General features: G+C 45.5%; 1 protein-coding gene across 28 annotated transcripts in view; it reads left to right on the top strand.

The window, feature by feature from the left end:
• Positions 1-25,445, top strand: part of macf1a (microtubule actin crosslinking factor 1a) — a 192,973-nt gene that overhangs the window by 101,751 nt on the left and 65,777 nt on the right. For 18 of the 28 annotated variants that reach the window (XM_027286533.1, XM_027286536.1, XM_027286538.1 and 15 more), the window contains 32 exons: positions 1,672-1,838; positions 1,950-2,062; positions 2,649-2,755; positions 2,857-2,976; positions 3,580-3,675; positions 4,043-4,170; positions 4,302-4,395; positions 4,905-5,059; positions 5,941-6,244; positions 6,687-6,815; positions 6,919-6,996; positions 7,975-8,136; positions 8,334-8,438; positions 8,673-8,768; positions 9,051-9,176; positions 10,723-10,875; positions 11,882-11,893; positions 13,314-13,468; positions 13,620-13,746; positions 13,843-14,026; positions 14,214-14,380; positions 14,509-14,687; positions 14,772-14,910; positions 15,002-15,195; positions 15,385-15,544; positions 15,632-15,715; positions 15,874-15,981; positions 16,103-16,201; positions 16,307-16,429; positions 16,869-16,960; positions 17,096-17,231; positions 19,302-25,406. In XM_027286533.1, the coding sequence (XP_027142334.1) occupies positions 1,672-1,838; positions 1,950-2,062; positions 2,649-2,755; positions 2,857-2,976; positions 3,580-3,675; positions 4,043-4,170; positions 4,302-4,395; positions 4,905-5,059; positions 5,941-6,244; positions 6,687-6,815; positions 6,919-6,996; positions 7,975-8,136; positions 8,334-8,438; positions 8,673-8,768; positions 9,051-9,176; positions 10,723-10,875; positions 11,882-11,893; positions 13,314-13,468; positions 13,620-13,746; positions 13,843-14,026; positions 14,214-14,380; positions 14,509-14,687; positions 14,772-14,910; positions 15,002-15,195; positions 15,385-15,544; positions 15,632-15,715; positions 15,874-15,981; positions 16,103-16,201; positions 16,307-16,429; positions 16,869-16,960; positions 17,096-17,231; positions 19,302-25,406 (10,197 nt within the window). The remainder of the gene's footprint in view (positions 1-1,671; positions 1,839-1,949; positions 2,063-2,648; positions 2,756-2,856; positions 2,977-3,579; positions 3,676-4,042; positions 4,171-4,301; positions 4,396-4,904; positions 5,060-5,940; positions 6,245-6,686; positions 6,816-6,918; positions 6,997-7,974; positions 8,137-8,333; positions 8,439-8,672; positions 8,769-9,050; positions 9,177-10,722; positions 10,876-11,881; positions 11,894-13,313; positions 13,469-13,619; positions 13,747-13,842; positions 14,027-14,213; positions 14,381-14,508; positions 14,688-14,771; positions 14,911-15,001; positions 15,196-15,384; positions 15,545-15,631; positions 15,716-15,873; positions 15,982-16,102; positions 16,202-16,306; positions 16,430-16,868; positions 16,961-17,095; positions 17,232-19,301; positions 25,407-25,445) is intronic. The other 10 variants (XM_027286544.1, XM_027286540.1, XM_027286545.1 and 7 more) reach the window with 2 other exon arrangements.

The following is a 25,445-nucleotide window of genomic DNA, read 5'->3' on the forward strand; positions in this document are numbered from 1 at the left end:
CGTTGGCTGGCTTTAGGCCACAGATCAGCGATGCTGGCCAGAGCTCCATCCTTTTGAAGGTGGCAGTGATACAGCCAGAACCTGAACTTCTGAATATTTTATCAAAGCACAGCAACTCCAAGACATCTCCTCCATATATGTATTCCTATTATGAGGAACAACAATGAGGAGGATGAGACGCTGTTGCAGTGGGTGTGTAGGCTCTGTGTGCAGAGTGCTGTATCAATATTCAGATGGAGGATCTGATGCTCTGTATTCCTCTGCAAAGGAGGTAGTGGATGCATACAGAGAGACGGAGCTCTGCAGGAAAACACTCCATTATATCCATTTATTAGTTATGATATGTGCAGTTTACTCAACAATACACAGCTCTGACTGCTAACGTTTTGGTGGATGGATGTACGGATGATGGTGTTTTATGTTTAGGTGTGTGTGTCTGGGGGTTTTTGACACATTTCTGCATGCATACGTAGATTATTTAAGAAGTCATACTTAATGTGAATCTGTTGATTCCATGCATGTATGTCTGCTGTTGCACGTCCCCTCTCCTCGCCTTGCTCCTCCATCTCCTCCCTCCACCCCTCCGTGTCTTTTTTGGCTGTTGCTGCAGTCTCTTGGCGCACACCGGACTTTCTTATTGCTCTGTATTTGCAGCCGGGAGAGAGAGAGAGAGACAGAGACAGAAAGACAGTGTGTGAGAGAGAGAGGGGAGGAGTGTTTGTGGCAGAAGAATACAGATGACAGTAACAGCAGTCGAACGCTGACAGTTAGTGCGTGTACATCACTCTGCTTTTGTCACTGTGGACAGTTGGACCTAAAGTGAGCAAACTGAGAGGAAGGGAGGGAAGATGGCTGAAGTGGTCACTGCTCAGTGGGCAGAACACACAGATAAAGTAGCTGTCGGTCTCCATGGAAGCGTCACTTGAAGCCTAAACATGTACTTTATGGTCCTCTCTGTATGCAGCATGCGGATCCTCACATACAGATCCTGTATATCTGACCTTAACTCAGTGTTCGATGCAGCATCAGTGAATAACAAAGCAGGGAATGATCTGTGGAGGACTGACTGAGGAGCAGATTGATCAACATCTGAGGCAGAGGAGATGAAAGAACACGAAAAACTGAAGAGACAGATCGAGGGGAGGGAGGGAGAGAGAGAGAGGGAGAGAGGGGGAGACACCAGACAGAAAGAGACGAGGGAGAGGAGGCGCAATGTTAGGATGGGTGGAGGAGGGGGCACAAGCTAATGAGCAGGCTGGAGCAGAGATGATGGAGCGAGGAAATTGGAAAAAAACTGTCACATTAATACAGAAATACATGAAACTCATTTAGGTGCTCGTTCTCTCACACACACACACACACACTCTCTGAGTGTTATTGATTATCAGGAAGATGAATGAGAGGTTCGGAGGGAGGCGACAGCTTGAATCAGAGTGACTAAAACCTCTCTGGTGTGTCTGAAGCCGTTTGTGTTTTTTGCCGACTCACTGTCCCATGATGTGAGAGTAAAGCTCATTTAATCTCCTGTATATTGAGACTGGTGTGAAGATGGATCGTAATAAACACAGAAAGATCTCTGCACCACTGATTCTTTCACACCGCTTTGTGTTTCCGATCACGTCCCCACGGTGTCCAACCATTAACCCCGTCTCGCTCTCTTGTTCCCTCCAGATTTCAGAGATCTATGTGAGCGGCGAGTCGGGCGACCTCACTGCCAAAGAGAAGTTGTTATTATGGAGCCAGCAGGCGACAGAAGGCTACCCCGGCCTCCGCTGTGTCAACTTCACCTCCTCCTGGAGCGACGGACGCATGTTCAACGCTCTGCTGCACAGATACAGGTACAGAGGACGAGCAACGACCAGCCACCACATTAAAGATTCAAGTCTTTCTGGTCAATAAGCATTTAAACTCTCAGACACTAACGCGTCCCCTCTGGGTGTGATTTCCAGGCCAGACCTGATCGACATGGAGGTGGTGTCGCAGCAGAGTAACCGGGAGAACCTCGAGCAGGCCTTTGAGATCGCCGAGTCGCTAGGGGTGACCAGACTGCTGGACGCTGAGGGTGAGACTCAATGAAACGACCCGCTGACTCCCCGCCGCATGCTTTTCAGGCTGTTATATAACACTTCGCGTTTTAGCAACCGGACTCGACCTGGTCGGCTCGTGTCCAGAAAGTCTTAATAAAACTACAAAGCTACATTTTGTTTATGCTGCTCGTGTAGGTTTTTTTGTTTTCTTTGTTTCTGTATCTTGGATGGGAGCCAGCTCTAATGACTGACTGTAAATACTGTCATGTTAACATCCTTAATGACTTGTTGTTTATATCTTTCTGCATATCTGTAAATACTCACAGGCCAGATATTTCAGTGAAAGTGACAGTATGTCTGACGTCTTGAAGTGTGGGACACTGGTGACTGATATTTCCACTCGAGCATGAAGTGAACAGCTGGCTCACACAAATAACAGGATGATTTGGTCTCTGGTGGTTTGAGTGTTGAGTTGTTGTCTCGTGTGTACATTTAACATTTTCACAGCAAGCGATTGTCGTATTTAACGGTCTGATTCTGTGGAACTGTTGCTCCTTTAATTGTATTTGTAGCACACAGAGTGTCTTCTGTCTCTAATTTTCCGTCTGTGTTTCCCTTCAGACGTCGATGTTCCATCTCCAGATGAAAAGTCTGTTATCACCTACGTTTCCTCCATCTATGATGCCTTCCCCAAAATCCCCGAGGGTGGAGAGGGCATCTCTGCAAACGTACGTCAAATTCTGCTCCACCCATTTACATCACTGTTACATTTCTTTGCAGTCATTACACTTGTACACTGACCTGTCTCATCTCTTGTCTCCATCATCAGGAGGTGGACCAGCGCTGGTCAGAGTACCAGTCCAGGTTCTCCTCTCTGCTCCAGTGGAGCCGCCAGCATACGGCCCTCATGGCCAACAAGAACTTCCCACAAAACCCTGTGGAACTGAAGGTGAGCTCCACAAAGACCTTCTTCCATCACATGCATGCAGTTTCTTGTTCTCTGTTAGGTGGTGAATAAGAGAAAACCTGAGGGGAGCTTGTTATGTACAGATGCAGGTTTATTCCACTGGGTGTTGTAATCCAAATCACCTGCAACATGAATACATATTTGTAGATGCATTTCCACATGGTGGGTATGAAATCCCTGCATATTTTCACAGCTTTACCTTCTTCAGATGCCAACATGCAGCCAGAAAGAAAGAAAGAAAGAAAGAAAGAAAGAAAGCTGACAAGCAATTTCTGTAAAACCTTGACAGAACAAATAAAGGGACAGAGTGAAGGGAGGGAGTGACAGCGGCAGCAGACAGAGGTGTTTGGTGAGCGAGGAAGGAGTGAAAAATTCAAAGGAATTAATCTGCAGACGAGAGGCGTGAAGAGAACAATGCCGTTAGAATGAAGAGTCGATATGGAGGTTGAGATGATAGTTGACAAACTGGCTAATGACCACGCAGCAAGAGACGCCGTGACCACGAAGCTTTTACCTCACGACCTTAAACACAACCTCGCAGCTCTCATTCGTAACTTCTTCTTCTTTTTCTTCTTCCTCCTTCAGGCACTTTACAACGAGTACGTCCATTTCAAAGAGACGGAGATCCCCGCGAAGGAGAACGAGAAAGGTCACATTGAACATCTCTACAAACTGCTGGAGGTGAGAGTGAAAGAAGAGGAAGTGTACCAACGTTTGGCACCACGTGCCGGAGCTCGTTGGGCATCATGGGGTCCAGCTAGGGGGCGATTAGCAGCATGTCAGTGAGAGGTAGTTCTGTGCGAGGTTAGTCGCACATTCGCGTCTCTGTTTCAGCGCTATCAATGCAGCAGATTGTTTGATCCAACACAAACACATGATGGCTGACGAAGGTTCATCTTTTTGTTCTGCCTCAGCTGATGTTAGCAGAGTGTTTGTGACTTATGATCGCTCATATTTATAACTCTGATGTAATGGAGTGTGTTTTACGGTGTGTGTGCAGAAGCACTGAAGCATGATGGGATGTTAAACTCACTGTGTGTGTGTTCAGGTGTGGATAGAGTTCGGTCGTATTAAGCTTCCTCAGGGCCTCCATCCCAATGACCTCGAGGAGGATTGGGGCAAACTCATCCTGGAGATGCTGGAGAGGGAGAAGGCTCTACGGCCAGCTGTGGAGAGGTACACACACACTGACACACACTCACAAAGTGCTGATGCAACTGTTCAATTCCTCATCAGGTGAGATTTTCACCTTTTGACCTCTGTGTGTGTGTGTGTGTGTGTGTGTGTGTGTGTGTGTGTGTTTTCAGGCTGGAACTGCTGCTTCAGAGAGCCAATAAGATCCAGAACATGGCTCTGGACTGTGAAGAGAAACTCACCCTTGCTAGGAACACACTCCAGGCGGTGAGTACTATCAACCTTCTTTTAATTTTCACACACACACAGAAACACACAGTCTTGCAGGGTCCTGGGGTTTATATTGGGTAATTTGGTGCTGTAATTTACAATGTGTTAATGTGTACAGGCTGTAAAAGCGAGCGTCCTTCTGGGACAATAAATATTTCCCCACTTTCCTTTCTCTCTCAGGTCGGACACAAACTAACTTTAAGGACTGTAAATGGTCCAATTCTGTCACTTTTCTGGGACGAAAATCTGTCCTATAAATGAGAATCATGTCAAAATCCTTGATGTTCAACAGGTTTTTATAGTTACCGTAACCCTCATCTGTTTTATTTTATATTTCCCAAAGTAATCTGGCTGGTTGCTTTTCTCATAAGACCTCCTTTAGTTTCACTGTGTTGTTTACTGAATCTGTGGCTGGGGAACACTAAACTGCAGAGCTGCACATAAGCTGTCTTATGAAAACCTCATCAAACCTCATCAAACTGTGCCTCCTCTCGTCTCGTTTCCAGGACATGTCTCGAGTGGAGAGTGGCGAGGCAGTGCAGTGCGAGAGAGAGCTGGCCTGCTACCTGCAGGACTGCGAGTCTCTCATCAGACAGCTCAACCAGGAGCTCAAAGTCCTCCGAGATGAGAAGTACTACCAGGTGGAGCAGCTGGCGTTCAGGTGAGCGTGGAGTCGAGGTGACCGACTGAAAGGTTCAACTCTGTCAAAGTGGTGCTCGTGTAAATAATTAGTATCAAACAGACAATTACAAACAGATCATTATACTTCATCGTGGGTCAACAAGTTGCATTGTTTGCCATTAAATAGTGTAATTATCTGCAGCGGTTAATGTGCTCTGTCTTCAGCTGTTTATCAAGAGCGTGACAGTGCTCTGATATAAATCAAATGTGAAAAAACGGTGAACAGAAACTCATCAGCATGCAGCTCCATCAGTTTTAGACTGCCGTTATGAAACTTAATGAAACAGATATTTTGAAAACTCCAACAGGAAACAAACCTTTCAAAGTAAAATTGACCTTTTTAGCTCCACTCTTCCATGAATTCTCCTATAATTTAACAATTTAAGGCAGTCGATTAGATGCATCGCTGGCTTTAAAGAAGGGAGACTCGCTGCTTGAAAGAGAATAGAAGTGCGTTTTTAAACAGAGTTTGCAGCCCCGATCTTCTGAGGCAGGTCAGTCCACTGTCTTGGAGCCCAAACTGCTAAAGCTCTGTCACCTTTGTGTAAACGTCTGGACTGATGAACAAACGAGGAGAGACACAGGACACTGAAAGATCAGCTAAATAACTCACAGCTTCTTCGACTGAGTTTGGTATCGTCTGCGTAAAAATGAAAATTGATATTATGTTTGCGAATATTGTGACGTAGAGGGAGCATATAAATGGAGAACAGAATTGGACCTAGCACTGAGCCCTGAGGCACCCCACAGATATCTGTCTGATATCTGATATCTGTCTTTTAGATATCTGAGTACTACCTACCTCCGTAACCATCTCCCCTCCACCACCACTAACTAAATATTTCTGTGTCACCTCCCCAGAGTGTCCTGCCTTCAAGAGGAGCTGGTCTCCCTCAGACTGCAGTGCTCCAGCGTTTACAGGAAAGGCCACTTCTCCCAGGCCTTGGGCAGCACGGGGCCAGAGCACACCAGCCACAGAGGCACAGACAGTGGCCTGACACTGGGGCAGACACTGCTGGGAGCTGTGGGCGCCGTAGGAGCAGTCGGCGCCGCGCTCCTGAGGCGACCGATGGCTCGCTCCCAGCTGGTGGCCATGTCCTCATCAGAGGACGAAGGAAGCCTGAGGTTTATCTACGAGCTGCTCGGATGGGTGGAGGAGACGCAGGTCAGGATCCACAACGCTGAAATTTAAGGACTTTAAGCGATGATGCTGATTATTTGTTTGAATTTGTGATTAATTTTTGAAAGAAACTCTCAATTGTCTCTTCTGTTCATAACTCAAATCCACACCTAATTCCAGGCCTTAAGCATTTATATTAGTATTTCATGAGGTGGATCGTATCCTCTGCACAAAATACTGTAAATTATGGTAAAACCTTGTGAAAACTCTGATTAATTCATCCACAATTTCATAAATAATTAAACAGCAGGGGATTAAATAGCATTAAAATTACCATAACACAATCAAATCTACATTTAAAAGGCATTCAACACATTCAGATACAACTGAGAGCTGTGTGAGTTGTCATCAAAAACATGAATTATGTTTATTCTGATACATTTTAAAATATTCTATTTGTTGAGAGTCGTGTCGATTTCTGTTTCAGGATCTTTTGGAGCGTGCTGAATGGGGAGCAGACCTTCCCTCCGTAGAAAACAACCTTCAAGAGCACAACACCATACACACTGCAGTCGAAGAGCTAATGAGCAGCCTACAGGAAGCACGCAGCTATGAGGTACACACACACACACACACACAAACACACACACACACATACAGGGACGTCTTTCTGCTGAGATTTGTTGTTTCTAATGAAGCTTTATCGTCTCCCTCCTCAGGCTAAAGTTTCTCCCAACTTCAAGAGCAATTACTCTGAAACACTGGCCAAGCTGGAGCACCAATACTGCAAACTTCTGGTCAGTGTCAGATAAAGAAGTGTGTTTTTGTGTGTGTGTGTGTGTGTGTGTGTGCACACTTCTTTGTTCCTCCGTTCACCCCGTTCCTCAGTTAATCCCATTACACCATGACGGGACTCTCATGCTAACGACACATGAATCTGCATCTGCTCCTCCTGCGTTCTCTCTCTTTATTTCTTTGTCCTCTCGCTTCTGTTCTCGTCTCTTAATAAATGTTTTTCATGTGTTATTCATTTCTGAATTTTACTTGTCTTGAAGCCTTCAAGGACATTTCCTCTCAGTTCTCTGACAGTCTGGTGTGAATGCACGACATCTAACAGAGCAAATGATAAATTTTTCAGAGGAACATTAGAAATATAATACCTTTTTTTTGGTGCCATGAACCAGTTTCATGACATTATGTTTTACAGACCGGCCCCCAGGTGTGGGGGGATGAAAACAGATGTATCCATTCATTTTTCAAAATAAAACACCTTCTAGTCTTTGATAATCAATCAAATATATTTCTTTCTGTTCGCCCAGTAGCAAATGACCCACGGACCGGTACTGTAATGCTGTAATATAGTGTATAACTTCTGTACTTCTACATGTACCACAAAAACACAACACAACTACAAGCAATGTGAAACAGTTCTGAAATTTGAAGTCACTTGCATGCCGTCTTTGACAGTTTAAAGGAAAGCCGTGTTAGAGAGCAATGCCTCTTGAAAGATTGATGTGTTGTCAAAAAATCTCCTATAAAAAAGGTTCAGTAAATGCCCGTAATTCTTTTTTTGCCGTCTTTGCTGATAGTTTTTTGCTCTGATGGTCTCAGCAGAAAGTTTTTGTACTCGCACCGCCTTGTTCTGATTAAGACTGTCCTCAGAAATCCCTGTAAATGCACCTTCAACAAAGCATAGAGGCTGTTTTTTTAATTTTTTATTTCTCTCTCTGCACTGCTGATCAGCATGATGATGTTTGTTTGTGTGGTTGCCATAGGAACATTCGTCATGGCGCCTGCGGAGCTTGGAGAGCCTGCACGCCTTTGTGTCGCACTGCACCGAGGAGCTGATCTGGCTCAACGAGAGGGAGGAGGAGGAGATCGCCTTCGACTGGAGCGACAACAACCCCAACATGAACGCCAAGAGAGAATTACACAGTGTAAGAGGAGGAAGTGAACAGAGACACTGATGCTTTAGACCGCAAACCTCTGGAATCCTGCAGAAATAAAAGACGTTGTTGTGCCAATTATCTCCATGCTCAAAATAAAATGATTGTTTACACGCACAGAGACCTGTATTTTTACATCAAGTCTCTGCTATAATAATCCACCATCCTTCTTCTCCCCGTGTTTACAGGAAATGAGGTTAGAGCTGGATGAAAAACAAGAAGTGATGCATTCACTGCAGGAAACGGCCAATCGTCTGTGTCAGGAGAACCATCCAGCCAAACAGACGGTCGAGGTGAATCTCCGATTTTATTCAGTCAGACTGAGTGACCTTTACAGATGTGACTCATCTGTGGGAACATTCGGGTTCACCAAATGTTTGTGTCAAACCTTTTAAACGGTTTACAGAAGGTCAATGAAAACGAAGAACACAGACCAGAAAACGATGATTAACATCTCTGTTAATGCAGCTACCTCTGGAAGTTTTTACTGTATTATAATACTTGTCCTTCTGTCTCCATCTTATCAGGCTTACAGTGCGGCACTGCAGACTCAGTGGCAGTGGGTGAAACAGCTGTGTGTGTGTGTGGAGCAGCATCTCAAAGATAACACGGCGTACTTCCAGGTGAAGCAAATATTCTAGTCAGAAACATCAATGAATCTGCAGGATACGCAGGTCACAGTATTTCTTGTTGTTTTATGTCGACAGTTGCATAATATGAAGTCTTTTAAAGTGTGTTTCTATAATAATTAAAAAGAATATGTATCTTACTTGGCTGCAAACACATCGTGCCATTGCATGTTGAGTTTAGGAATGATTACTGACAGTCAGAACATCTTCCATGTTAAAAATATAAGTTATGTTCACTGTCCTGTGTTGATCAGATGTTTTTGTTTCTTCTGCCAGTTTACGAGTGACGCTCGGGACTGTGAGTCGTACCTGCGACAGCTCCAGGAAACCATCAAGAGACAATACACGTGTGACAAGAACAGCAGGCTGAGCAAACTCGAAGACCTGCTGCAGGACTCGATGGTATCTACTCAGTTTTTATCTCAACTACCTCGAGACACAAACTTCATGTTTCAGCATTTTATGATAAAATAAACTGAAGGCACTCACCCCCTCGAGCAAAGGCTTTTATTTTAGTACAATCAATACAGGAAAGGCCTTTCCTTTCAAAATAAATGCGTCTCGTTTGCAGAGTTTACTCTGTGTTTTGGATACTGTTACCATAACCCTCAATAGACAAGCTTACTCCAGCTTTAAAAGCCATGCTGCCACCTTGTGAGCACAAACAATCTGTCAGCAGAGGCTGTAACAGGAGTGATATGACCTTATTCTAAGTGTTTTGTAGCACAGGAGCAACAGAGCCCTGCAGCAGCTCGAGCGTCGGCATACCAGCATGCTCCTGATCGCTGTGCACGGCCTCGGGCAGCTGCAGCGCGGCGCATGACAGGGTGAAATAATCTGTTAGAAAGTAGCTTCGCTGAGTCATCCCCCCCGTGGCACATTTGTGAGACTGCCATCTTCACGCTTACCACACACACACACACACCTCTGACTTCAAACAGATGGCGGAGTTAGTGTGGGCACCGCTCCACAGGACGGGAGCGGCGAGCATATCCTCTCAATAAAGAGGTGTGCCACAAACAGCTGCTCCTTTCTCAGTCAGCATTGTTACATACAGTGTGTGGCTATATTCACATGCTACCTTACATCTATGTGTGTGTGTGTTAATCAGTTTCCTGTTAATGAAGTTTCCACTTGGCCGTGCTCCATCTCTCGCTGCGAGGAGGAAGCCTTTTGTGACTGAGGATATTAAAACAGCCTTTTCATCCTGTCAGTCATAGATGAGGGTTTAGGACCTCTCCTCTCTTTTGACTTCATTGTCTGTTTGTTTACCGACAGATACAGTTTGATTTAATGAGCATGCTCTCGTTAAAGGTCGCTAAAACCCCCCCAAATAACGTCATCGCACCTAAAGTGACTCAGCGTTTAATTGGCCAAACATCAGCGCGATGGTCGTTGATCTCGCGTTGATCAGTTTATAATTTTCATGCACGCTCGATTTAATTTCTCTCCGTATAAATCAGCTTGTCCCTCGACTTGTTTTGTTCCTGCTGACTGCAGCAAGCGCCGCCTCATTGTGAAATTCATTTCAGGGGTGTAATGTATGAAGCCTCTCCCTGACATCCATCTCTTTCTTTCCGGACCGCGCTCTGTTTGTGTCTCTCTGTAATGAAACATTAATGACTCTCTCTGCTGGTCGAGACAGAAATGAAATGTAATTCCACCTGTCGGGGTGAAGAGCGTACCTATAAATGTTTATTGGTTAATTCTCATTTGTAGGATCTGAACTATACTCTGTTCAAGTCTAGTATATGAGTCCAGCTCTTTGTTTTTTATGAAATGTCTTCAGACATTCATGGTCCCCAGAGGATGAAGCTGAATGACTTTTCCTTTCGTGCCACCATGAGCCTGAGATTTGCCATTTTTAGTGAAATGTCTCGACAGCTGTAGGATTCACCTCTGTGACTGTGTGACTACATGACTGATGTTTAATGTCTCTGTCCTGCAGGAGGAGAAGGAGCAGCTGATCGAGTACCGGAGTACGGTGGCGAGCCTGGTGGGCCGGGCCAAGACGGTGGTGCAGCTTCGCCCTCGCAGCGCGGAGAGCACGCTGGGTACTACAACACCCATCAAAGCCATCTGTGACTACAGACAGATAGAGGTATGAGAAGCACTGTGTATCATTCTACCACGCTGGTGTGCATGTTTCCTTCTCTCTCTCTCACAAAGAGCTTTAATGTGTTAACGAAGCTTCACATAAGGATCCTTTAGACTACCAGGACGAGGTTGTGATAAAATGTGCGTACACGTAGTCCCAGCTCACCACTCTATTGTTTTAATCCTCACCCCCCGGCCGCCTCCTCTCCACTCTGCACTTCCTCACCAAACTCCCTCGGCAGCCACTTTTTGTGGCTGTTCTATTTCAGCGGCTTCCTGGACGTTTTATTTTGTCTTCAGGTTGACGAGAACGTCGACACAAACTCTTTTCTCAGGCTAGGTGGTCCTGTTGATGAATAGAGAGCAGCAGTGGAAACCGCTCCCAATGTTTTCGCTTCATTCGCGCTGGCAAACATAAATAGCGACGCTCAATTTGGAAACTGAAGAAGCACAATGATCGTGCTCCAGAATTTCTCAGTGACATGTATGATCTCTGCCTTTGTTCTCCTCAGGAAGCTCTGTGACTGGATCTTTGTAAAAGCCCCAAAATAGGCGACGGTCGTGCATATCTTTTCCTCTCAGTGCCACTTTTTTTTATAACTTATGTAAAGTCTCTCTCTCTCTCAGCTGTGATGTCCCCAGGGAATCTAAAAGCCGATCAATTAAACATCTGACTCCTGCAGGGTGGACGTGCTGCTGCTATATTTAGTTCACTGTAACATGTCGTTAGATTCCTCTGTTCATTGAAGCGTACGCTGCATGTGAGGTGTTGTATCCAGGTGAAGAAGGAAGGCGGGTCACTGATTTAAAGATGCGAGCTGCCGCAGAGCTGGAAAATAAAAATCAGTGTGTGCTGACAAACGTGCACGTGACCAAAAGTAATCTTTCTCTCCTTCACTTTCCTGTGTCTCCTCCTTTCTTTCTCTCCATCCATGTACCCTTCTCACTCCCTCCTCCTCCTCTTCCTCATCCTCTTCCCCTTCCTCTCGTCTGTCGGCTGGGCTGGCAAGACAAACGTTCAGGTATAGCTGCCTATATTCTCCCTCTCTCACCTCAGACTCGTACACTGCACACACACTGCACTGCCCTGGTTGCTCCTCTCTTATCAGCTGATTTCAGGTGTTACTGTCAGTCATGTAACAGGTGGACACTGTGAATAGAAATAGAAATGAATCTTTCTTTCAGTTTTGACCACTAAACAGAAGAAATATGAAGTATTTTTACCTTGAAAGTCAAAGACAGCATGTTAAATGTTCGTATTTTCTAATACCTGATCAGAAAGGGGACAGATAGGTCACAGAAAATGGATGAATGGATGTCCACATGGAAACCTGTTGTGTCATAATGACACTAGATAGCCTGAATAAGTCCAGGAGAGGACAAATGTACCCTGAGGGTAGTCGTGACAAAAACGCAAGTCACAAATAGCCAAGACTTTTTACTTTAAATGTGGACAAGTCAAAGACAATAAAGCTGTCTTAAAGAAGCAGTCTTCTCTTTGACATTAAGACAAGAGACAGACGGTGTGATTAGGCAGAAAACACGGTGAGGATTAAACCCACCTGATCGTTGATAAGGGCAGGCGGCAATCGGTGAGCTCGAACTGAACTGAACTGAACTTAACACAGTCCACGCCTCCGGGGCTCATTCAGTCAGTCAGTCAGACAAAAACAACAGAGTCACAGCTTTAAGCTCTGATTTTACATTTCATGTATTTACTGTATGTGCCTAGCTTTGCATTATCGATGTATTGATGTGTGTGTGTGCAGGGAAGGGGTGAGAGGGGGTGGTGGGTGGGGTCGAGGCAGTACGGCCTTTTTATGCGCAGCCCTAAAACTCTTCCCCGACAGTCATGGCTTATAGCTTATTTTTATTTCAGTTTCTAATCCCAAACTCTGTGTCCTGTGCTGGTTTTCTTAAAATCGCCACATCTCGAGGTGAATTTGTGAAAACCGGCTCAGGCATCGATAACCTGGCACTTTGAGTTTGGAGAATATTTGCTGCTTTCACAATAAAAGCTTCAGTTCAAAGGTGCAAAGCAGCTTTCAGTCCACCTGGGCTCCAATCTCACGTTATCTTAGGGCTTCTGCTAACTTCATGAAGTTCATGAACGTTTGCATTTTGTGTTGCATTACTGAGTTTGTTGCTATCAACTTTTGGTTTACATGTTCTCTCTCCTGACCTCACCTCCCTCCCTTTGCCTTCTTCCTCTTCCTCATCTCTCTTTCTCTGCTCCACCCGTCTCGTCTTCTAACCTCATATCATTAATCCCTGACTTCCTATTAATTCTCTTACTTTCCATCTTGTTCTCCATCTTTACATAACCTTCCCTGTTTTTTTTTGTTTGTTGTTTTTTACTCCATCCCCTCTTTTCTCCTCTTTTTGTGCTCCACCTGTCCCTCTCTGTTTTTCTGTTTCGGCATCCGTCCTGCCTCCTCTCAGATCACGATAAGCCGAGGCGAGGAGTGTGTGCTCGAGGATAACTCTCAGAGAACCAAGTGGAAGGTGATCAGTCCGATGGGGAACGAAGCCATGGTCCCCTCTGTGTGTTTCACCGTGCCGCCTCCAAACCAGGAAGCCATCGACACAGCGAGCAGGTGAGACACACGCTGGAAACATGATGTGCAATGCTGTGAGAGCAAAGTGTGTTTCAAGGGTGTGGATGGTTGTAAAGTTGTAATTTGTCAATTTTAACTCTTTGAGCTATCGTTTCATATTAACACTCATGTTTCGTGTGTGTGCCTGCAGGGCAGAGCAGTTGTACCAGAAGGTCATGTCTCTGTGGCATCAGCTGCATATAAACATGAAGAGTGTGGTATCCTGGCACTACCTGCTCAAAGACATCAGGAGCGTCTCCGGATGGAACCTGGACACGGTGAGGAACCTTTTTCTTTTTTTCTTTGTTCCGTTGTTTTGTTTCTTCTTCTGCTCTGTCGTACTTACCGTCTCCCTCCGTGCGTTCGGCTGTCAGGTTCGTTGTCAGTCTCCGGCGGAGCGGCAGCAGGTCCTGGATCACCTGGAGTCCCAGTTGGCCGACTTCCTGTCCGACAGCAAAGAGAGCGCTCTGTTCACGCCGGGCGAAAGACGAGAGCTGGAGAAGGACGTTCAGCAGGCCCAGCAGCACTGCCAGGACCTGCTGCTTAACATGGAGACTGGTGAGACAGGACGATTCAAACACACTTTAAACACTGAAAAATTACAGTAGTGGAATGTAACTAAGTACATTTACTCAAGTACTGCACACTGCTGTGTATGATTCAGTGTTAAAATGAGTTATTATAAGACGTTACATGAGGATTATTTGTTAGTATTGAGTTTTTCTTTCTCCTCGTCTCTCTCCAGTGGAGAAGGATGAGTCAGTCTCTCGTTCATACCTGTCGGAGCTGCAGAACATCACCCTGCGCCTAAACGACGCCGAGCAGAGACTGATGAGGGGGATAGAGACTCCGCCCTCCAGCCGGCAGTCAGGTGACAGCGCCGACAAAGCTGTCCAGATTGCAGAGCAAGAGGTCAGTTTGAGCCCCATCTGCTGGCTGTGACAGGCAATAACATGTTTAGTGGAGTTAATGTCTGTTCATCACTAGTAAAAACATGATTGGTCAGTAGGACGTCACTCATCTCATCGTTCTCTGTGTAGAAGCTGCAGTCGGAGCTTGACGCCCTGCGCTCCACTTTGGGCGACGTGTCTCGTCGCTGCGTCACCTTCTTTGAGGAGAAGCCGACATCGTCCAGCGTTCCCGCCCTCCGCTCCGAACTCAATCAGGCTGTGGAAAAGATAGACAAACTGCACAACCTCTCGTCCGTCTACCTGGAAAAGTTAGTGAGCCTTTTCTCGTCTCTGGCATGCACATTCATCACCTGAATGATTCACTTACCTGTCTCTACGTTTCACCACCTCAGGTTAAAAACTGTAGACGTCCTGATCCGTAGCCTGGATGACGCAGAGAGCCAGGTCAGGAAGAACGAGAGCAGACTCAGTGAAGAAGATATTGTTCCTGCTGACACGACAGCCATTCAAAACCTCAGAGATCAGCTTGAGGTAAAGGACACGTCGCCACATAAACCAGCTAAAGAGAAATATTGTCAAACTGTTTGACTCTGACTTTGTCCTGCATCTTCTCTGTTTCCAGAAGTGGCAGGCCGAGCTCGCCGACCAGGACGAGATCTTTCAGTCTCTGCAGTCGGAGGTACGCCGAGCCAAAGAGGCGGGCTCTCAGCTCAGAAGGCTCCACCCAGACCGCAGCCCCGAGCTGGAACGCTACCAGGAGAAAGCCAATCAGATGGTGGAGAGGTGGAACGGAATCAAGAGACAGATGGAGACACGGTGAGCAGGACGGGCTGAAGACGAGAGCAAAGATTTAGAGAGGAGACGATGGAGGAGGAGGAGGATTAATTTTTAAGTTAAAAGTGACGACATGCTTTGGCACTGACTGACTGTAACAATCACATACTGGATCCTGAAGTTAAGGCTGTGTGTTAAATGTTCTGAAAGTCTTGTCCTGTTTTATCACAGACGGTCTGATCTGGACGCTCTTGGCTCGGCCCTGCAGCAGTACAGAGACGGTCACTCTGCTCTGATCAAGTGGATCGAAGAAACGACAGAAAGACAAGAGAACACACAACCCGGACAGACGGACAGCAAAGCGCTGTCTGAACAGCTGGCCCAGCAGACGGTCAGTAACACTGATGAAACGGACGGTTAAAATAATAAAATCTGACAGACTTAAAATAATACATGTTATTAATTTATCTTTCTTCAGGCATTAGTAGTTGAGATCGAACGAAACCAGACCAAACTAGACGAGTGCCAGACTCACTCCAAACAGTACTGCACCTCAGTGAAGGTAAGAGACTGTTTCTGTTTGTTCTGTTCACCACGATGGTCCAAATGATCACGGCTTTGTTCTGGAAACAGTCAAGGAATAAATGCTATGATTCATGCAAAATACTCAAAGTATGCAAAGTATTATGATGTTTTTTTACTGTGGCTGTTATTTTTCAGGATTATGAACTGCAGCTGATGACCTACAGAGCGTTTGTAGAGTCGACACAGAAGTCACCTGTCAAGAGACGGAGGATGCACTCTTCTTCTGACGCCATCACTCAGGAGGTAAGAAGAGCGAGTGTGTCGGACTCTTCTGATAGAGATCGCTCTGTTTCTGATTATTAAGATTCAGTTCATATGCTGGTGTGAGTCTAATCTTGTCTCGTGCCTGCGTGTATCTCTACAGTTCATGGACTTGCGCACTCGCTACACGGCTTTGGTCACCTTGACAACCCAGCATGTAAAATACATCAGCGATGCACTGAGAAGACTAGAAGAAGAAGAGGTGGGACTCAGGATTAAATCACTGTGGTGCAAAGCGGGAAGGATCTGTGTTCACTGTCGAGCAGAAAAAGGAGTTCTTGTTTTAATCTCAAATGTTTTTGTGCAGAAAGAGGTGGAGGAGGAGAAGCAGGCCAGAGTGGGTCAGGTGTCAGATCTGCTGGGCTGGGTCAAAGGCCTCCAGGGACGGACCGGGGGACCCAACGCTGAGTCTTCACTTGCTGCGCAACAGGTAGAACAGTAATCTGATTACTTATACAGTGATCCCTCGCTATATCGCGGTTCACTTTTCGTGGACTCGCTGTTTCGCGGATTTTTTTTCAGTGTCATTTTGCATGCTTTTTTTTTTTTTTACAGCGTACTGTACAGTATGAACGCGCATTGTGTTCTGCGTCCTGATTGGCTAAGGGAGAACCGCACATGTGTTCTGCGTTCTGTTTAAGGGAGTACTGTACAAAATGTGTGTAAAAGGGTGTATAAAAGTGTGTGGTTAGGGGTTTTACGGCCTTAAAACATGTATAATAATTGTAAAACTCACTTCGCGGATTTCGTTTATTGCGGGTTATTTTTGGAACGTATCCCCCGCGATAAACGAGGGTTCACTGTACACATTATTCAACAAGACAAGCTGCCTTTGTACTAAGCACATCATGCATGTGTGTTCTCTAAAGGCCATCAGTGAACAGCTCGCAGCCAAGAAGGACGAGGTGGCTGAAGCCATAAGGAGCACACAGGTCTTCCTGCTTTCCAAACAGGCCAGCAAGTAAGTTTAGATCCCATGCATGGACACTTACAGTAGTTTACTGTGTCCTCCACACTGGCACAGAGCAGCACACATGCACATGAGATTCACTCAGACGTTAAACACATAAACCCTTCTCCCCCGCGTCCTCTCCAGACTGTCCCCGGAGGAGCGCGGCAACGTCGAGGCTCAGCTGGACGAGCTGACGGCCACCTACAGCCAGCTGTGCGACAGCTCCACCCAGCAGCTGCAGCAGCTGGAGCATCAACTGGCCAAAGAGGAGGAAAGAAAGGTAGATGGGTTGGTGGGATGTGCTGAGGTGGAGAGGCGCTGCTGCAGATTTATGGCAATCGATGTATTTTCCGCCTGTTGCAAGCTTGACAAAATAATAGTGAAGGTACTTTTAGAAAAATGTTGCTTTGAGTTGTTCAAAGACGCTTGCGAGCTAAATGTGAGTTCACGTGCGGAGCCAGCAAAAGTGTGTGTGTTCTGTACAGCATGTTGTGTGTTCACAGAGTGTGCATATTTGACAAACATCACCACAATTGACGACTCATTGACTTGGTTTGGTTTAACAAACATCACAGACCCTTTTCAGACGTGAATTCAGATGATCTAAAAATTAAGTTTTTTATTTTTACTCCTTTTCTTTGAACTCCTCTGTAAGGAAAAGTTGCATGCAGTAGAATATTGTGAAAGTCTTTGTCGTAAACACTTGCAGAAGATTCACTGGATGACACCGTCTGAATTGGGCCTCAGCATGGAGTGTTCCACCCTCACAAAGCCTGCAGTCATGTCATTAACTACCCCCCCACCCTAGTTTTTGTCATCTCCATCATCACCATCGTCACTATCATCAGAAAAAACATCCGCTGAACTGCTAACATTGTTAAAACAAGGCCTTAGTGGTGTCCGAATCATTCTAGCAGTCAGGTAGAAGCTGTAGAAATAGATGCACCTCCATATTTTACTGTCATCTCCGTAGCTCCCAGATAGTCTCATGTTATTTTTCATTTATGTAGTGGCAACATAATGCCGCTGCATAAAGTCAACACATTACATTTCAGTATTTATTTTTACTCTGCATCAGTTTACTCCATGTTTACCTGTACGCTCGACCAATGAGAATCACACATTCATTAAATTGTTCCTCTCCCGGCTAAGCAGTGTGGTACATCGGTGTGTGAGAATTTCAGGTTTCAAGAAGTCCCTTGATGATATTTCTTATTTCTCGACAGCTGCACCTCCGTACTTGATTCCTTTGTGCATTTTGAATGTTTTTTACAGGGTGACTAAAAAAGATACTCACTGAAAAATAGACTTTGTTTTAGAGTGTTTAAGTGCACCAGAGGCCAGCTATGCAAAAAAAAAACAACAACAACCAAAAAACACTTCACCTTTTGAGCATGTTGTGTCCAGATCACAAGCGTCTGTATGTGTGTGTGTGTGAATGAGAATTTCTGTGTTTGTTCTAATGCATACTATCAATGTGTGAAACTTTAAACCAGCATTTTGCTTGAAAACCACTAACAGCTGCCAAAGGAGAAATGTGGACATCCGAGCTCTGAGCCGTGGATCAGAAAATCTGCAGTGTGTCGCTGTGTTAGATCAGTTTATCGTGCAGTTAAAGAGGGAGTCATGAGGTGTCTGACAGCACAGCACTGTCTTGCCAATGATCATGAGTGATCTCAGTCAGTCACAGTTTAATTCTCCGAGCCTAGTCCAGTTTTAAGTGAGGCGAGCAGGTGCGTTTAGTGTCAGTGTTAGGAGTCAGAATGAAGAGTGGCATGCACAATGCTAACAACCAGCTTCTCACCTGTCGCGCCTCGCTCTGCCGAGCCATAGCCTGGCCAGTTAGTGTGTGTGCGCCATGGGACAAGCCCATACGGTAAGTAGCGCTCGCTTTCTCTCTTACCGTTGCTTGTAAGTCCCCCCCCTTGAGATTTTACTCTCCTCTTTTTCGGAATACTTCTTTGTTCTCTTATGTGTCTTTGCTAACCTCTATTCGGAGCTTTTTGTTCCTAGTTGCTTTGTTGCATGCTTAGTGCTTCTTTCAGAATAGCTATGGTGAGTATTAAGGCGCTTTTTAAATATAAAATATGGAAAAGAAACAATCAAATGTACAAATAAGTAACGTGCCAAATAAAAGCAATTGTAGTTTTTAATTTATAGCTGTTATGTTTGGATGCTGGTTGTGGGTTTTCTTCTTTTTCTGATTCTACCCATAATACGCTAAGAAAATATAATCTAATATGATAACATAGTAACTTAACATACATTTATTGGCTGAAAATACCAGATTTATTTTTTAATGTGTAACTGAATGAATGTCAACTGGAATTTGTTTTCTTTTATTTTATAGAACCACATTGCCATTGCCGGAGTAATCGACTTGGGAACGGTGGAAACATTCCCAGTATTCAAAGCAGCCCAGCGTGGTCTTATAGACCAGGACACCTGCCGTGTGCTACTGGAGGCCCAGCTCATCATGGGTGGGCTCCTCCAGCCTGATTCCCCTCTCAATCTTTCACTGGAACAAGGTCTAGCTCAAGGTCTCATCGACACCCATACCAGACAGGCCCTCGCTGAGCTAGAGAGTGCCTTGCTTTTGGTGGAAGATTCTACAGATGACCAACAACAAAATGTGCTGCCAGTAGCTACAGCCATGGAGCTCAGGCTCATCAGAGAGGAGGTGGGACTTCGTGTTTTAGAACTCCAGATGAACATTGGAGGCTTGAGAGACTCGACAGGAAAAATTATGAGTATGGAGCAAGCAGACAACAAGAGACTCTTGACTCCCAGAACGCTCACCAAACTCCAGTCAAGGCTTCAACACAGAGAGCTGATCGATCCAAACACAGCTGAAAAATTAAACCTACATGAGCTACAACAGCGCTGTGTCCTCGACAATGACTCAGGTCTCCTCCTCCTCCCTGTCAAACAACAACCCGGAGGAACTGTCTGCCTGCGGTCTGGAAGGAAAGTCGGCATCTTCCGTGCAGTCCAGGAAGGCCTGATTGATCGGAAAGTTACTGTACGACTTCTCGAAGCTCAGCTCTTTGCCGGTGGTATTGCTGACCCACGATCTGGCCACCGGCTGACAGTTGATGAGGCAGTTCGTCATGGGCTTATGGACCAGGATCTAGCCTGTGCTATGTTAGCGCGACAGCTGCAAAATGGTGGGATTTTAGACCCTTTTAGTGGAGAACGCCTGGATTTGGAAGAGAGTATTCGCAGGGATCTTCTCTCCTCTCGTTTGGCTGTGTTAGTCCTTGAGTCTCTTTGGGCATTCATGGGAATACTCTGGCCTGAATCTGGAGAACTCCTGCCAATTGTTGAGGCTCTTCAACAAGGAGTGATCTCAGGAGAGCTATCAAGGAATATCCTAAGACAGCGACATGCCATTGGGGCTCTGTACAACCCAGAAACCCTCCAGGTTCTGCCGTTGAATGAGGATGCTGAAGAGGCTCTTGAGCCCTGTGTAGTCAGCTTTCTTAAAGACATTCATATTCCAGATGTTCTTTCCAGCATGAACCAGTCAGGTACTCCATCTCTAAACCGCTTGAGCTGGGGTTCCACCAGCTCCTCTCCACCTCCATCCTCTCCACCACCTTCATCATCTCCTGAAGCCCTTGTCTGGGATGCTACGCCAACACATGGAATGGATCCCGAAGAACAAGCAAAGCACAAGCTCCTGTTTCACCTCATGACTCATAGCTATGTGGATGCTCATTCTGGAAAACGATTGGTGCTGCTCGACCCTGAGTTGGTGGAGTTGGTCAAAGCTACTGTACTGGTTGCTGGAGACTCTGTAGAGGGAAGTAAAGTTGAGCCACAAAGCTGTTTCACTACAGCTGAGCAGGAAGAGTTGGAAATGGTGAGGCAGTCTAGTTTGACAGATGAAGTTGAAGATGAAGAAGGTTCGAATGTAGTCACACCAAGCAAAGAATTTGAGATGAATGGCACAGGCAGTCTAGAAGGAGAAAATGTCAACAAATTGTTGCCTGAACCAGCAGTAACTGTAGAAAGTGAAAAGCTCAAAGTAAAAGCTCTAAAGAAAGAAAGATTTAGTCTTGAAAGTGCAGAGGCTTCAGCTAAAAATCTTGAAGGGGAAAGAACATTGGTTTTTACAAGAGAACCAGATGAGCTGGTAGTAACTGAATCCAAACCCAAAGATAGTGGTGTTCAAGAGTCTAGAAATACCACCGTAACAGTCGATAGAAAAATAGTCACAGCACCGCTTAAATCAGAGGGATATTTTGGATTGTTGAAAGAACCCACCCCCTTAGAAGCAAAAACAAAGGAAGATGATAATTCAACACAATTTGATGACAAGAAAGATGAAAAGTATTCCCAGACTGAATCAGAAAGAATCAAACAAAAGGTGTCCATGACAGAGACTGACTCAAAGCATGCTAAACCTCAGGTTAATATCCCTGACTCAGCAGTGGAGCAGGAAGAGGAGGCAGCTGAATTAGCTAGTTTAGTCCTAGAACTCAAACAAGGGGGTCTGATGACAGAAGAAGGGGAAAAGCTGCTCCCAGATGAGGCAGTAGCTCAGGGTGTCCTTCCCGGCCACACAGCAGTTAAATTAATGGCTCAGGCAAGTCTGTTTGGGGGTTTCCTAGATGCCAACAGCGGTGAGTCACTTAGCATGGAGGATGTTATGCAGGAGGGTTTACTCGATGAAGATCTAATGTGGAGTGTCCTGAAATCAGATAAAACCCTTGCTGGGGTTGTGGATGCAGAGAAAAGGCAGATCTGTGGTGTAAAGGAGGCAGCTCAGGCGGGGTTGATTGACTCTAACACTGCTGCTCGACTTCTGGAAGCCCAGGTGGTGTCTGGGGGGATTGTTGACCTACGTAGAGATAAGAAAGTATCTGTTACTCTAGCAGAAAACCTGGGACTGATTGAGGAGGATCAACGAGAAGAATTTGTGGCACTAGAGAAAGCATATAAAGGAAAGGATACAGATCCATCAACATCCTTTACTAAAGCCAGTTTACAGCTACAGATGGAAGGTGTTGTTGACCCAGAGTCCAAGTCTCCAGTTCCTCTGGAGCAAGCAATTCAGAAAGGATTGATTAGGTCTGATGAAGCTTATCAGGTGCTGGCGAGGCAGGTGGCTGAGGGTGGTATAATACATCATGCTTCAGGGATGAGGTTGTCAGTTTCTGATGCTGTTGATAGAGGACTAGTGGATCGATCCATTGCTCCTGGGCTGGAGGAACTAGAGTGGGTCTACCAAGGGAAGGTCAGCCCTTCATCTCACCCAGAAGCTCTCACTTTCCAGGCATCAACAGGAGCCATTCTAGACCCTGACTCTGGGTGTAAACTGACATTAACAGAGGCTGTTTCTAAGGGTCTTCTGGATGAGAATATTGCCAGTGAAGCCATGGCTTCTTCTGCTGTAACACAAGGAGTGCTTGACCCCCAAACTGCACGTATCATGCCTTATTCAGAGCTTGTAAACCAGGGTATGATAGATATAGAAACAGGCAGACGCTTCTTGGAGGTGAAACCATTCAGAGGTGTTCAGGATGAGCAAACTGGAGACATCTTGACCCTTCCGGAGGCAGTTGCATCAAAGAAAGTTGACCCAATCCCAGCATTGAGGCTGCTCCAAAGCCAGGCAGACAGTGGAGGGATCATTGATATCAGAACTGGAGAAAGGCTGCCCCTATCTGAGGCCTGCAAAAGAGGTTTAGTTGAAGACAACATGGTCAGGGTAATAGCCACCAACCAGTTTTTGAAAGGAGGCTTAGTAGATCCTACCACTGGACAAAAAGTCTCTAGTCTTGATGATGCCACTGCAAAAGGACTGATCTCCAGTGACATAGCTTCAGAAATTCAGGAGAAATTGGCTTCTGTGGCGATGGAGGATGATGAAGGTAGTGTTACACCTGTTGCCTCGTCAAATGGTACATACAGCCCCCCTGCTATTATATTGTCAGTGTGCAGCTCAGACAGTCCAGCAAACTGGTCAGATGTAAGCACTGAGGTGTCTTCAGGATCTCCACTTTCAAACAAAGATCTAGCAATTACACATGGCAGCGGAAAGACAATGACATCTGTAGATGATCAGTCACTGCTTTATGGCACTGCTGCAGAGGAGGACAAAGTAGAACTGCCAGTGTCGGTGGAAGAAAAGGCTTTAATAGAGCCGGACCAGTCCATGGACCTCTTGTCTAAGTTTGCTACTAATGTTGAGAAAAGAATTCAGCAAGCTATAGAAGAGATAATCCCACAGACAGAGCCTCTTCCTCTGCAGAAACCCGATGAGAGACTTCAAACAAGTGAGGGGGAGACTGATGATAAACAAAAGGGGGATGTTTTCAGAGATTTTGTTGGAGAATCCATTAAGACACACGTCGATGATACTGACAAAGATTCACAGGAAGAAAAAGAAGCTGCTATTTTGAAGTCAGATAGGGAAGCTGTGAGGGTCGATATGAAGGAGTGTAGACCCAGTGATGAGAGCGCATCAGTGTTTCATCATGATACTGAAGGTGACAACCTGACAGGTTTTGTGGCAGCAGAAATAACAGATGACAGAGAAAGAAAAGACGGCGTTGAATGGTCACAATTGAGTGAAAAGGATTATAGAAAGAGCGATGTTGCAGTACAGAGAGATGATGTTGTAGGTGACAAGGTTGAAAGAGTGGAGAAAGAGAAACCTGAGATCAAATCTAGCACTGACATTGATCAGCCTGACCAGTTATCGACCTCGACATCCAGTGTGATGCAAAGCAAAAGCAAGAAAAAGAGGAAGAATAAAAAGAACGGAAAGGGAAAGGAAGCAGACAGTGAAACACAACTACCAGAGATAAAACATCCATCTCATGCTGATCAAGCCGATGCACTTGTTGTAGGGCAGACTGAGGCTGTTGTTGTCACAGATGAGCTTGAATCACAAGACAAATACGTGAAATCACAGATTCACAGTCAGAAAGTTTCCACAGAGCCTTCCAATGGAGAAAGTGAAGCAAAGGTTGAGGAAATTGAGGCTGAAAATAATTTGGTAAAACAAGGACAGGAAGCAGTTCAAACCGCTGTGGAAATCACAGAACACACCACTGAGCCAGAGAAAGATGCAATAAAGATTACATTGTTGAAGGGTACAGGAAAGGGTGAAAAGATCGAGGAGATGAAACAGAAGGAGCAGAAAGAGAAAGATGAAGAGAAGGCTTCTGTCTCTCAGCAACCAGAACAACCAGAGAGCAGTCAGGAGGTAAAGAAAAGGAAGCAGCAAGAACTGCCTCAGAAATCTCCTCTACCAGATGACGAGAAGGCGGCCTTGATCCTGAAAGCCAAGGAGAGCATCCTTAAAAAGGTGTTTGAAAAGGGAGTGAGCAAGAAGCAGACTGCCGAAGAGCTGCAGGCATTACGCAACGAGGTGGGAAAGAAGGAGAGTCAAGGCACAACTGTCAAAGAGGCAAAGTCACAAACTCTGCCGGCTAAGTTAGATAAAGTGAAGGGTCATGAAGTCAAAGAGACGAGAGACAGGAGAACTGACGGTTCACCAAAAGAGAGAGAGGAAGAGAAGAGTGTCAAAGAAGACAAATTGCCAAGGGTCAAAGAAGATACAACTGTGGAGAAACTTTCTGTCAGTGAGAACAGAGAGACCAAACTGTTGGAGGCTTCTGCAAATGAGAGTGTTGGAAAGGAAGACGTACAAAAGGACACTGAGACGGCTCGATCAGTTCAGCCTAAAGAGACTCAGCAAAGTAAACGAAGTAGGAAAAACAAGAAGAACAAGGGTCCAAAAGTGACAGACAAAACTGAACCTGATGCTAAGAAGTTACCAACTCCTGAAAAAGTGGATTCTGAGGTGACATCAACAGAAATCATCACAAAATCTGAAACTGAAAAAACAGATTTCGATAGTTCAACCTCAGTGAAGGAGCAGTCGATGGACAGACCTACTGATGTTGAGTCACCCAGTGAAGTCATCAGTCCTTCAGTTTGTGATGAGGCAAACGAAGTGGAGACCTCTGTAATTATTGCTGAAGGAGCTCAGACCAGTCAACAGAGCCGGCCATATTTAGAAGAACCCAATGCTCACATTGAGCAATCCGTACAATCAACTGCGATCACAGCTACTGCGAAAGAAGAATCCCATTCAGAAACCAACAATGCTGGTGAACCCGTTGACTTTACTCAAGAGGCTGTCACACACAAACCAGATATCCAACAAACAGCTCAATCTGTGGCTCCTGTCACACCATCAGATAAACCAGCAGGTAAAGGCAAAAAGAAGAAAAGACAACAAACACCTAAGGCTGATGGTAGCAGCGACCAGCCACATCTCGAGTCTTCAGAATCAGCAGAAGACGCTTCAACTGAGTCTGAATCACCTGGAGTCCCTGAGTCTGATACAGCCACAGAGAGCTGGGAAGAGGGAGAGGATGGTGTCCGAGAGAGTCAAGAAATTGTGTCAAACAAAGAAACTGCCAAGACCAGCAAGGTAAGAAGTGGTAGAGCATTTGTGACCTGAAATTTAATT

This window comes from Larimichthys crocea, chromosome XIII (genome assembly GCF_000972845.2).
Source record: "Larimichthys crocea isolate SSNF chromosome XIII, L_crocea_2.0, whole genome shotgun sequence".
Classification (NCBI taxonomy): Eukaryota; Metazoa; Chordata; class Actinopteri; family Sciaenidae; genus Larimichthys; species Larimichthys crocea.